At 41.5% G+C, this 12,603-nt stretch overlaps 1 protein-coding gene across 1 annotated transcript in view; it reads left to right on the top strand.

The window, feature by feature from the left end:
- LOC135079567 (uncharacterized) overlaps nucleotides 1–12,603 on the top strand; it is a 55,925-nt gene that overhangs the window by 3,491 nt on the left and 39,831 nt on the right. The window contains exon 10 of the mRNA XM_063974219.1: nucleotides 5,795–6,032. Within this exon, the coding sequence (XP_063830289.1) occupies nucleotides 5,795–6,032 (238 nt within the window). The remainder of the gene's footprint in view (nucleotides 1–5,794; nucleotides 6,033–12,603) is intronic.

A 12,603-nucleotide genomic window follows, 5' to 3' on the forward strand; every position in this document is an offset into this window, starting at 1 on the left:
ATTGGGAGTTGCATAATTCTGAAACAAGTTCGAATGAATTGCCAACGTTAGATCAATTTAAAACTTTCATGGAAAATCGGTTCCGAGCTTTGGAATTTGTAGATCAAAAAAGACCTATGCATCACCATAGCAGTGGTCCTCATGCCAAACCAAAGGTCTTATTATCTACAAACACTAATTGTATGAGATGCGAATTTTGTTCTGAAGGGCATAAACTGTGTTTTTGCAAACAATTCGCAAAGCTAGATACTGATCAGAGACGTAATTTTGTATTGAAAAACAAGATCTGCTTCAATTGTTTAGGTAGCAACCACTGTAGCTATGAATGCAAGAAAATGACGACTTGTAGACTTTGTAAAAAGCGTCACCATTCACTGCTACATCCAGAAGCCGCCAGAGCTGTGGTGAGGGACGTATCAGAGAGTAACAACTCTGAGGCTGGCCCTTCCCCAATAGTTTCGTGTACGTCAACTCATAAGGCACCTAAATACGAACAAGTTTTGCTAGCCACTGCTTTAATCAACATAGAGTCTGAAGTTTGTGGACAGCAAGCAGTAAGAGCTTTAATAGACCAAGGCTCGCAAGCTTGTTTCATTACAGAAGCTGCTGTTCAATTACTTAAACTCAAAAAGGAGTCAATAAGGGGAACAGTGACTGGATTAGGAGACAAGGGATCGACGACATTCAAACATGTAGTCACAATAACTCTCCGGTCAAGGATTGATAGACAATTTCAGGTCAAAATTAGAGCTTACGTCATGAGAAATCTCATAATTTCACATTTACCAGAGAAAAAAGTAGAGTCACTAAATTGGGTGGGTTTAGGAAATTTACAACTAGCAGACCCACAGTTCAATATGCCCAATAAAATAGATTTATTGTTAGGGGCTAATGCTTTTAGTCAAATACTAAAAGAGGGAGTGCAAAAAAGTCCAGATGGTTTGCTTATCGCGCAAAATACGTCATTGGGATGGATCGTGTCGGGGATACTTATGAAGTATAGAAAATCATCAAGAATAGGTCATGAAAATCCCAAAATATCAGTAATGCATGCGCAAATTAATGAAGACGATGCATTGAAACGATTCTGGGAAATAGAAGAGCAACCACATTCTACTAAGAATATGTGGACAGAGGAAGAGCAAAAATGCGAAGAAATTTTCGCCAGTACAACAAGTAGGACACCTGAAGGACGCTATATCGTGAAGTTACCTTTTCGTGAGAGTCAACCTGGCTGTAAGGGTGGTAATTCACGCGATATCGCTGTAAGAAAATTCAAATCACTAGAGAAGAGGCTATCGAAAGATTCAGATCTGAAAAAGAGTTATATCGAAGTGATAAATGAGTACTTGCAGCTAGGACACATGAGACCTGTAAAAAAGAATGACTCAAAAAAGGAGGAAGCTGTCTACTTACCGCACCACGCTGTAGTTAGAAATGATAAAACGACAACAAAAGTGAGAGTAGTTTTTAATGCGTCTAGTAAAAACAGTTTCGGAATATCGCTAAACGACACATTGATGGTGGGACCCAAGCTTCAGGCAGATCTACGTCATTTGGTGTTGCGCTGGAGAGAGCACCCTATAGTACTCGTGGCTGATGTCGTTAAGATGTATCGGCAGGTCAGGATAGCAGAAGAAGACCCTATTTTTCAGCGTATTGTGTGGCGTGACGACTCTGAATCTGAAATACAAGACTTCGAGTTAATGACTGTTACTTTTGGAACTGCTTCTGCTCCATATTTGGCAGTACGAGCATTGCATCAAGTCAGTTTCGATGAGGCCAAAAGTTTCCCGCTGGCAGCGCCAAGGGTAGTTAAATCATTTTATATGGATGATTTAATGACAGGGTGCAGTGATATTACGGAAGGAGTAGCATTGTATAGAGAAATGAGAGAGCTATTGTTACGAGGTGGGTTTCAATTACAAAAATGGAATAGCAACAACAAACAATTACTTTCAGAAATATTTAAAATTGAAAATCAAAGTACAAATAAGACAGAACAACAGGACACAAAAACAAATTTAGAACAAGATAATACAAAAAATGAAAAGAACAAAGAGATTGATATGAAAGCTGATAATATAACTAAGATTCTGGGTATTACCTGGGATAGAAGCGAAGATCATTTCCGGTACTCGGTGAGTCTCCCTACGGCGTCGCCTGGACCTGAAACAAAAAGATCAATATTATCAGAAATAGCGCGATTATATGATCCGCTAGGTTGGTTAGCCCCTAGCATAATTATAGCAAAGATGTTCATCCAAAAATTATGGCTAGCTGGCATAACTTGGGACGAACCAATCAGCGATGATATGAAACGTGAATGGTATACTTACCGGGATTTGTTGATTAAACTCACATCTGTTCGAGTTCCTCGGTGGCTGGGCACTTCCGGTAGAGAAGACATGCGTGAGCTGCACGGATTTTCTGACGCATCCAAGTTAGCTTACGCAGCAGTTGTTTACTTGCGGGTTGTAGACGCCAAAGGCAATGTACACGTTTCTTTGTTGGCAGCTAAGACTAGAGTCTCTCCCATAAAGCAAGTAAGCATCCCGCGATTAGAGTTGTGTGGTTCTACTCTTTTAGCACGACTTTTGTCTGAAATCAGTGAGGTTATCAACATTCCTAAGAGCAACATTAAGGCCTGGACGGATTCAACAGTGGTATTGGCATGGCTAAATAGCCACCCAAGTAAATGGAAGACTTTTGTAGCAAATAGAGTGTCTGACATTTTGACGACTTTGGATTCATCGCAATGGTATCACGTGTCGACGAAGGAAAACCCTGCCGATTGCGCCTCCAGAGGTGTTTCACCCGACGCCCTGGCTAGTAATGAACTATGGTTTTCCGGGCCAAAGTTTCTTCATGAACGCAACATACCCTATAATAGACCAAAGAATTTGAAACCAACTCTGGAAGAAGCTGTGAAAGTACATTTGAACACGATGACTGAAGATACATTATTGCAACGCTTCTCTACTTTAAACAGATTGCTTAGAGTAATCGCTTATTGTAGACGGTTTTATAACCGCGGAGAGACACGTAACAATTACTTGTCTAAGAAAGAAATCGAAAATGCATTAGTTTGCTGTATCAAGAAAGTGCAAAAGGAAGAATTTAATGAAGAGTATTTACATTTGCAGGCCAAAGGATGTTTACAATCGAAAAGTTCAAAACTCAAATCTTTATGTCCATATCTCGACGAAAACGGAATAATGAGAGTGAGCGGTAGACTGCAGAAGTCGCAGTTACCAGAAAACACCAAACACCCTATTATATTACCGCACACTTCACATTTCACAAAGCTCCTAGTAGCTGATGCACATAGAAATACCCTGCATGGAGGAGTCCAGTTGATGATAAGCTACTTAAGGGAGGCATATTGGATAATAGGTGTTAAGAGTCTCGTTAAACAACACATCCGTAAGTGTGTCACATGTGTTCATCAGAATGCTAGAGTTCAAACCCAATTCATGGGGTCTCTCCCAACAGTGCGATGTACACCAGCCAGAGCATTCCTACATAGCGGAGTGGATTATGCTGGCCCTATAAAGGTTAGAACAACCAAGGGACGGGGCAATCGCTCCTATAAAGGCTATATATGTTTATTTATTTGTATGGCCACTCGAGCCATACATTTAGAAGTCGTGAGTGACATGAGTACACAAGCCTTTATAGCAGCATTTAGACGGTTTGTGTCTCGGCGTGGACACTGTGCTCAATTATGGAGCGATAATGGCACTACATTTGTTGGAGCTTCGAAAGAGTTAGCGGAATTGAATAGTATTCAAGGGGAAATTGTGGAATACTTAGAAGGCCATGGGACAGAGTGGAAATTTATACCGCCCCACGCACCTAACTTCGGTGGGTTATGGGAGAGTGGTGTTAAATCCACTAAATACCATTTGAGACGCGTAGTGGGGGACACAACCCTCACATTTGAGGAAATGTGTACCTTCTTAACACAAGTGGAAGCTTGCCTGAACTCGCGACCACTAACTGTAGATAGTTCAGATCCAAATGATCCAAGACCTTTAACCCCGGGTCACTTTCTGGTTGGGGGGCCACTGCTAGCGGTACCCGATGCAAGTAACTTTGTAGAGTCAAATGTTAATTCACTAACCCGTTGGCAAGTTGTTCAAAGAATGCTACAATGTTTTTGGAGTCGTTGGTCAAAAGAGTACTTATCAAACTTGATAAATAGATATAAATGGAACAACATGATTCCAGAACCTAATATAGGAGATGTTGTCCTTATCAAGGAGGATGATTTGCCACCGAGTCGTTGGTTAATGGGCAGAATAGTGGAAAAGCACAAGGGTAGTGATAATGTAACCCGTGTAGTCACTATTAAAGTTAAGTCATCTACAATAAAAAGACCTACTTCTAAGTTGTGTGTATTACCCACTGATGGTGATTAATGTTAAGTTCATTGTTAAGTTTAGTTTGTTAATATTTTATTGTTAAGTTTTGTCACCGTGAACCAAACTGTAGGTCACGGTGGGCGGATTTCCTAAATTTTATTTGTTTGTTGAAGTACATTTCTCACTAAATGTCCTTGGTGGGCGGAAATGTTAACGTTTATACTTTATTCTGACACATTTATAATATTAAGTTCAAAACAACCTCACTAGATGGCGCTGTACTATTTTACATCGCGATGATGAAGTATTTTTCTGAGTCTACAAGGACTCATACATTTGTAATGTAGTTATTAAGATTCTCAATAGATGGCGTTGTAGTACTTTAGAACGCGGTATTAAAGTATTTTACTGTTCCTATAAGGTCTAAACCGTGTCATATGTATGTAGATCAATCTATAGATCAATATAGTTCAATAGCCCAAGTACTACGGTGGTTTTATTTACACACCTATAGTATTAGTGCTAAGTGCAAACTAGATCAGCCAGAAGTGCGACTTTTAACAGACAGCGTGGAGTATGGAGTGTCAAGGATCAATGTTTACAGTGTTTAACAGTTCAACGCGCGTAGATTTTTTTGTCATATTTGATTACGTACCTACTCTAGACAAAGTAACATTCGTGCCTGTTTTAATTCTAAAATAGCTGCCATATTGACTTAGATAGGACGGATTACGAAGTACAATCCGGCAGTGCAACCCTCGCATTCCAGTCGCGCACCTGGCTGACTGGAATGTGAACTTGACCGGGTTCTAATACCAATTTCCGAGGTATATTGAAGTGCGAAGTAAAATGAGCCAGTGCCATCTCTTGGTCGAAGCCAGAACTAAACCCTATTACTAGCCTAACGCAACGAACGTACGCATTAGGTGGAATGGGTGCTAGAAGTGATCCGCTACGGGCTCTTACCTTACTACCACTGAGCTCGCACGAAGCGGTGCGCTGCCCGCATCCAGGTTCTTCCTGCGACCTTTACCAGACCGTCGGTCAAATTGTATTAGTAAAGTAACGTAACATTCGTGCGCTTCAGGTGGAATGGGTGCTAGAAGTGATCTGCTACGGTCTCTCGCTCCCGCTGAGCTATTACTATCTTAATGTAACGCGCGTGCGCTTTAGGTGGAATGGGTGCTAGAGATCATCCGCTACGGGCTCTCATTACCACTGAGCACGCACGAGGCGGTGCGCGAACTAAATTCTATTAATTCGTTCGTGACGTTCAGCCAAATGACGTCCACTGCTGGACATTAGGCTTTCCCCAAGGTTTTCCACAATGAACGGTCCTGCGCTGTGCGCATCCAGGTTCTTCCCGCGACCTTTACCAGACTGTTGGTCAAATTCTATTAGTTAAACGTTACACTCATGCGCTTTAGGTGGAATGGGTGCTAGAGGTGATCCGCTACGGGCTCTCATTACCACTGAGCTCGCACGAAGCGGTGCGGGACTGCGTCCGCGTGTGCTGCGCGTGGCTGGCGCCGCTGCTGCCGCCCGCCGCGCCCGCGCAGCCGCCGCCGCCGGCGCTGCCGCAGCCGGTGCGCGACCACCCGCACCGGTACGCTAGGAAGATACTGGCGCATCTGCAGAACCTGTTCGTGCCGAGGCCTGATGAGAGTGAGCGCCCTTGTTTACTCATATACTTTTTAAATACACTCGACATCAAATAAATCGACCCTCCCGCGACGCGAACTTTAAAGATTTTCTTCTGACACAATCATGGTACCCCAACAATATTGGTGTTATTTGAAAGCCCAATAAATATCCTTATAGAAAAACACATTTCATTTCTTAATAAATGATTAACATATACCATAAATGTGACTTGAAAAAAGACCTTACTTTAGGCTCACCTCTGGGATCAATTAGACCAATTTTTATGGTTATAAAACCAAATAATGATCTCACGTGCCCTCTTTAACAGATGGATAGCAATTAATCCCAACTTAACAGTTTTATAGCCATAAAAGTTGGCTCAAGCGTAACTACCTATTTTTTGAAGAAGTGACTCTGGATTCTTCTACAGACACATTTTTGGGGTTAAAACCTTTCCTTTAATGAAATTAAATTTAGAACTGGGCTTTTAAATGGTGCCAATATTTGTGGGGCGTAACTCCCACATTAAAGAATGCTTGGGTAAGGATGCTATGCTGTGAGGATGTGAGTGATGCTGAAGGGTCGGGAGAGAGGTGGAATGAAAACGACCAGTTTGAGTGACTGTTAAAAATACACTGATTTATTGCTATAACGTATTCAATGCGTTTGACGCTAATTTGGGTCAACCGCGCAAACGCTTACTTAGCAATAACTTATTAGCTATATGAAAAGTGAATACGCTTGTACGATAGCTCGTACATCTTTCCCACCAGAAAAATAATATAAAATAAGAATGAGAAACAAGAATGTTTAGTGGATGCTGGGGAAAAAGATGCCTATCGTTACTCCTTGAATGATGATTGTGAAGTTTATGCTAAATGATATAAAGGATTGTTAGGTGATATAAGGTGATTCCATTATAACGGGTTAGTATTTTTATGCTACGAGATGCTAAATGATATAAATGCCTTTTTATATGAGATAAGATGATAACCTTTGTTTTAAAGACTAACGTTAGAGTCTTTAATATCCGTTATCTAAATCTACACTTTCACTAGGCATGTTAAACTTCACTGACCGGGACACCATCGGCGAGGTGCCTTTATTAACACTGAACAAGCTTTGAGACCGCACTATGTCCGCCACTTCACTAACAACACTAGCACTGACGTCACTGACACTAGCACTGAGATGAGGTCTCGGGGCGGGCGCCGGCGCGCCCGTCTGCCCCGGCTGCTGCGGCTGCGGCGGCTGCTCCGACTGCTGCGGCTGGGCCTTCCTGGCCCGGTTGATAAGTCTGCTTCTTATCTTTGTATACGCAAAGATACTTCCGACGACTAAAATGACGACCACGAGACTGTATGACAGGGTGTAGTGGTGTACATCGTGAACTGTCAGTGGATCCGACTGACTTTGCTTTAGTGTGTTTATTTGCTCTTTTATTTGGTTATATTCCTGTTCATTATCCTTAATGGGTGGAAACTCATAATGAATAGACGTGTTAAGTAGTTTATTCAGTACTGAGACTTGCGGAACCTCCATCTTTTGATTTATATTGATGGAGTTGATGTAATTGTTATGGGCATATAATGAAAATGAATCACTTTTTAGTGAGCAACCTTGACCGATATCTATGATGCCATTGTTCTTGAGCGTTTTCATTATCATATTTGTTGACGGACAAAAAATACGAACATTACACTCGTTGCAACAAGAGAACAGCCAAGCGTTTTGCTGATGTAGCTTAGTCCATTGATCGCGACAGGTGGATAACGACGATAAACAGGGCGACCCACTTTCATTGTTGCTATACATTTCTTTCGGTGTGCCCCGGCTGGCGCACATCCTCCTGAAGGCTGCTAGAAATGCTGGTGTGCTGAGGTCCGACACTAGCTCTAAGTGTACGGCCTTTGTACTCAGACACACAAATATGGCAATGTAACCTTTTGAGGTTTTTATGCCACGTCCCTTGTTCGCTTTTACCTCCACGTGACCTGTAAAATCGACTCCACAGTGTGTGAACGGCCGCGAAGGTGTGACCCTTGGTTTGGGCAGGTCCGCCATAACTTGACCAAGGTTTTGCTGGCTGAAGCGCCGACACGTAACACAACGCCTCAGTTGTTTTTTAACGGTATTAATTCCGCTTAATATCCAATATTTATCTCTCAAATAAGACAATGTTAATTTTGCTCCTCCATGTAAACAATTTTGGTGTGCTTGTTCTATCAATAGTTGAGTGAGGCGACTCTGTTTCGATAAAATGCAAGGATGTTTAGTTGTGCTATTGATGCTGGAGTGTTTGAGTCGTCCTCCTACTCTAAGTAATCCTCTCTCATCCACGAAAGGGTGTAAGTTTGCTAATTTGTTGTTAGATTTGACGTGACCTATTTTTTGAAGGTCGTGAATTTCCTCTGCGAATTCAATTGATTGATCGTATTTTATTATTAATTCGTATGCATTGCTTATTTCTGTCGAAGTCAATGACTTGCAATGCGACACGTTTACATTTTGCTGAGTTTGTGGATTACGACACCGTGCAATAAATCGCGTGATCCATGCTACGATTTTTGCTACTCGAGATATTGAGCTGTGTGTACATAAGAGCTGTTTTATTATCGGTTCGTCTCCTAATTGAGTTGTTGCTACAATTTTTGTTTTCCTGACTTCAATATCGGGTTCCGGATATTGAATGGGTTCGATGTCCTTAGGGTTGTTTAGCATCCATTGTGGCCCTCTCCACCACATGGGATCGGATGCTAATTGTTTGCTAGTCAAACCTCGGGTGGCACAGTCAGCTGCATTTTCTTCTGACTTTACGTGATGCCACTGGGATGCTGGAATGACGTTGATTATCTGTTGTATACGATTTGCTATAAATGTGCTCCATCTGTTTATGTTTCCCTGAAGCCAACCCAAAACAACCATAGAATCTGTCCATGCGTATAGAGTTGCGTTTTCATGTGGAATGGCTTGTAAAATTTTGCTGACTAATTGGGATGCTAATAGCGCTCCGCACAGCTCTAAGCGCGGTAGCGATATTTTCTTTTTCAGTGGTGCTAGTTTTGTTTTGGCGGCCACGATGTTCGATGTGCGCACGCCTTTAGGATCCACTGTTACTATGTAAACAACACAGGCGTAAGCCTTTTCTGATGCGTCACAGAAACAGTGAATTTCGTAATTTTGAAGTATATTTCCAATGTATCGAGGTATAATAAATTGATCAATATTTTCATAATCTGTTTTTAATGCTATCCATTCCTTTTGAATATCTAGAGATAATTCGGTATCCCATGATGTTTCTGTTTCCCATGCTCGTTGAAACAATAGTTTAGCTCTAATGCTAATAGGTGAGAGCCAACCTAACGGATCAAAAAGCTTCGATATTTCAGATAATAATTGTCTCTTTGTATGCTTTTCCTGTTTACTTTGTTCAATGTTGTTATTGTGAAAAGTAAAAGTATCAGGCTGCGAATTCCATCTTAATCCGAGTGTTTTCCTGGTTTCCGTGCACTTGAAATCGAATGGAGCATTTAACTGATCTGCTGTTAAATCCTCTACAAGCTCTGGGGTGTTGCTGGACCACTTCCTGAGGTTCATTCCAGCACTTTTTAGAATTTCTATTAACTGATGACGTAATTCCTTTGCTTGATCAATAGTGTAATGACCGCTGAGAAGGTCGTCCATGTAGAATGAATGTTCAACTGCTGGTGCTGCTAAAGGGTAGTTAGAAGCTTCATCTCGTGCTAACTGCTGAAGTGTCCTCATTGCGAGGTAAGGCGCGGCCTTTGTGTCGTAAGTAACGGTTGTAAGTTCATATTCCTGCATGGGCTCCTGTGGTGAATCCTTCCAGATGATTCTTTGTAGATGTTGATCCTCCTCCCTGATTAAGATTTGACGGTACATTTTTTCAATGTCCGCTGTTAGTACATAGGGGTACTGTCTCCATTGTAGAATAAGTCCTAATAAGTCCTTTTGTAAGTTAGGTCCACATTCCATGACGTCATTGAGGCTGTATCCTGAGTCCGATTTAGACGATGCGTTGAACACGACACGTAGTTTGGTTGTTGTAGATTCCAGGCGCAGGACACCATGGTGTGGTAAGTAATACGGTAAGAGCTGTTGTTTGTTTGCTAAGCGCATGTGACCTAGTTTCCTATATTCGTTCATGAATGCATTGTAATCATTGGCTAGTGGTTGATTACGAGCCAATCTATTTTCCAGTTGTCTAAATTGTCCTATTGCTTTAAATTTAGAATTACCAAGCTTTTCCTGGTAGCCTGGCTTCATTGGTAATGCGACCTGATAGCGACCATTCTCTAGACGCTTAGTAGTTTCTTGATAATAATCCTCGCAGTATTTCTCTTCAGGTGATAAGAATGATGATGATGATGATTCCGTTACATCCTCGAGTTCCCAGTATTTTGCTATCTCCTCCAGATTGTTAATAACGACGTGACAATTGAAAGTTTTTGTTTGAACGCTCCCCGAAAGTATCCAGCCCAGTTTAGTCTGTTGTGCTATGGGAGCACGGGTGGGACCTTTGATGAGACCGTTCATGATGATATCCGAGTATACGCTTGCATCTAAAAGTAAATCAGTCGGCTTTGAGATGTTATATTCGGGATCCGCTAAATTGATGTTTTTAAGATGAGTCCATGATTGCTTGTTAAACGTTTTTGTTGGTAAGTTGTTTATTAACTTTGTGACTACTAAAGCTTTCGTCACAAAGGCGAAATCGTCGTGGATGGATTGACACTGTAAAGTTACAGCGCCTTTGCTTTGCTTCGTTCCATTTCCTACTCCTAGGACAGAGGCGTGGTAGCTTTGACGCTTTAATCCAAGTAATTGTGCTGCTCTCTCCGTGATTAATGAGATCTGCGAGCCCTGGTCTAGCAAGGCGCGTAGAGTAACATAGGTTCCATTGGCTGCTTTAATCCTTATTAGCAATGTAGTGAGCAAGATCTCCTCATCTTCACTCGCCACGTGATTGACATTGTGCTGTTTGCTTGATGTTGACTTGTTTGACGTCATCGGAACGGCCGATTGTGAGGTGCTCGGGGCCGATGACCTCCGTTGCACGAACGATTCATGAAGTATCGTATGATGCGTGCCATTGCATTCTTTGCAACGTTTGCTGGAATGACATTTACTGTTGCGATGCAAATGTAAGCAATTAGTGCAGACGTTTAATTTTGTAACTGACCTCAATTTCTGTTCAGAGTCCATGCTGATGAAATTTTTACATTGATATAATACATGTTCCTGATTACAAAATGGGCATCTTGTATTTGTAGGTACAGAGACTGTGTATGCTGGATAAGATCTCTGATAGTTTGGCTTGCTAAATGATTTTTCCGGATGGTGACGATTGACGTTGTTGGTGGGTTGCCTGTTTGTAGATAGGGTTGTTTTCTCTCGTTTATGATAGACGGTCTCAAGAGCTGTGAATTTGCTCTCGAGGAAGGACATTAGCTCATCGAGTGATGGAAGCTCGCGAGGTGCTTTACGCGCTTCCTTGTAGTCGCTGTAAGTTTCTATATCCAGTTTTTTAGAGATGAGATGAACTAACAACGGGTCCCATGTTGTAGTATCGATCCCTAAATTATGTATTGCGTGTATACATTCTGTAGATGTGTCATACAATCTCCTGAGTTCAAATGCTGTTTGTTTTTGTATTGTTGGTTGGTTCAAAAATATGTCAATTTGTTTAGAGAATAACACTTGTGGGTTATTATAACGATGAATAAGTAGTTCCCATGCTATGTCGTAATTTTCCGCTGTAATATGAAGATGCTGGATTAGTCGTTCTGCGTCTCCCTTGACTTTCCCTTTGAGATGCTGCATTTTTTGTGTTTTAGTAAGTAAGTTGCTGTTATGGATTGCTTCACAAAATAAATCATGGAAGGTAGGCCATTGTGTGTACTTCCCAGTAAAAATTGGTATTTCCAGTTGTGGTGTACTTTGCTGTAAATGTGCTGTAGATGCTAGTTTCCTGTTCAATGCTCGCTTGATGTTTTTGTAGGATGATTCCACACTTGATAGCTGTTCCTCGTAACTTCTGTCCTCTCCTTGCAGAAAGTTGTCAATTTTTAGATGAAGATTATCGATAACATTCCATTTTGATTGTACGTTGCGAAGTTCATCCTCCAACTCCCATTTTTCCGAAATTCTGTCAAGGTTGATTCCTGCTATAAGCCTATTAAAAGCCCTGAAGTTGGTTTTCTGCTGTGTCATTAACTCCTCTATTTTCTCCGTCCATTGTGTTGCTGTCTCGTTTGTGTTCCTGGATTCTCGGGGTTGTGTCTCCATTTCTAGTAGCTTGGATCTCTGTGCTAATAGTAGGTTGCGAGTTGATTTATAGATATCGGTTGCTTTTGAGTATATGTCATCCGTGAAGTATACTACGTCGGATTTACCGGGATAGTCCTGAAGTAATTTGTGATTCCTTTCAAAGTCCGCCCAGTGGTTTTCCAACGCGTCCAGTCTCATTTTGACATAGTCCAATGTCTTCCTTGATTCCGAGTCCTTGTGAAAGTTGATTTGTATTTTTTGTATTTTCTTGATGTTTTCCTCCTGGTAGTTTAGTAGGGTT

The sequence above is a fragment of the Ostrinia nubilalis genome, chromosome 16 (assembly GCF_963855985.1).
Source record: "Ostrinia nubilalis chromosome 16, ilOstNubi1.1, whole genome shotgun sequence".
Classification (NCBI taxonomy): Eukaryota; Metazoa; Arthropoda; class Insecta; order Lepidoptera; family Crambidae; genus Ostrinia; species Ostrinia nubilalis.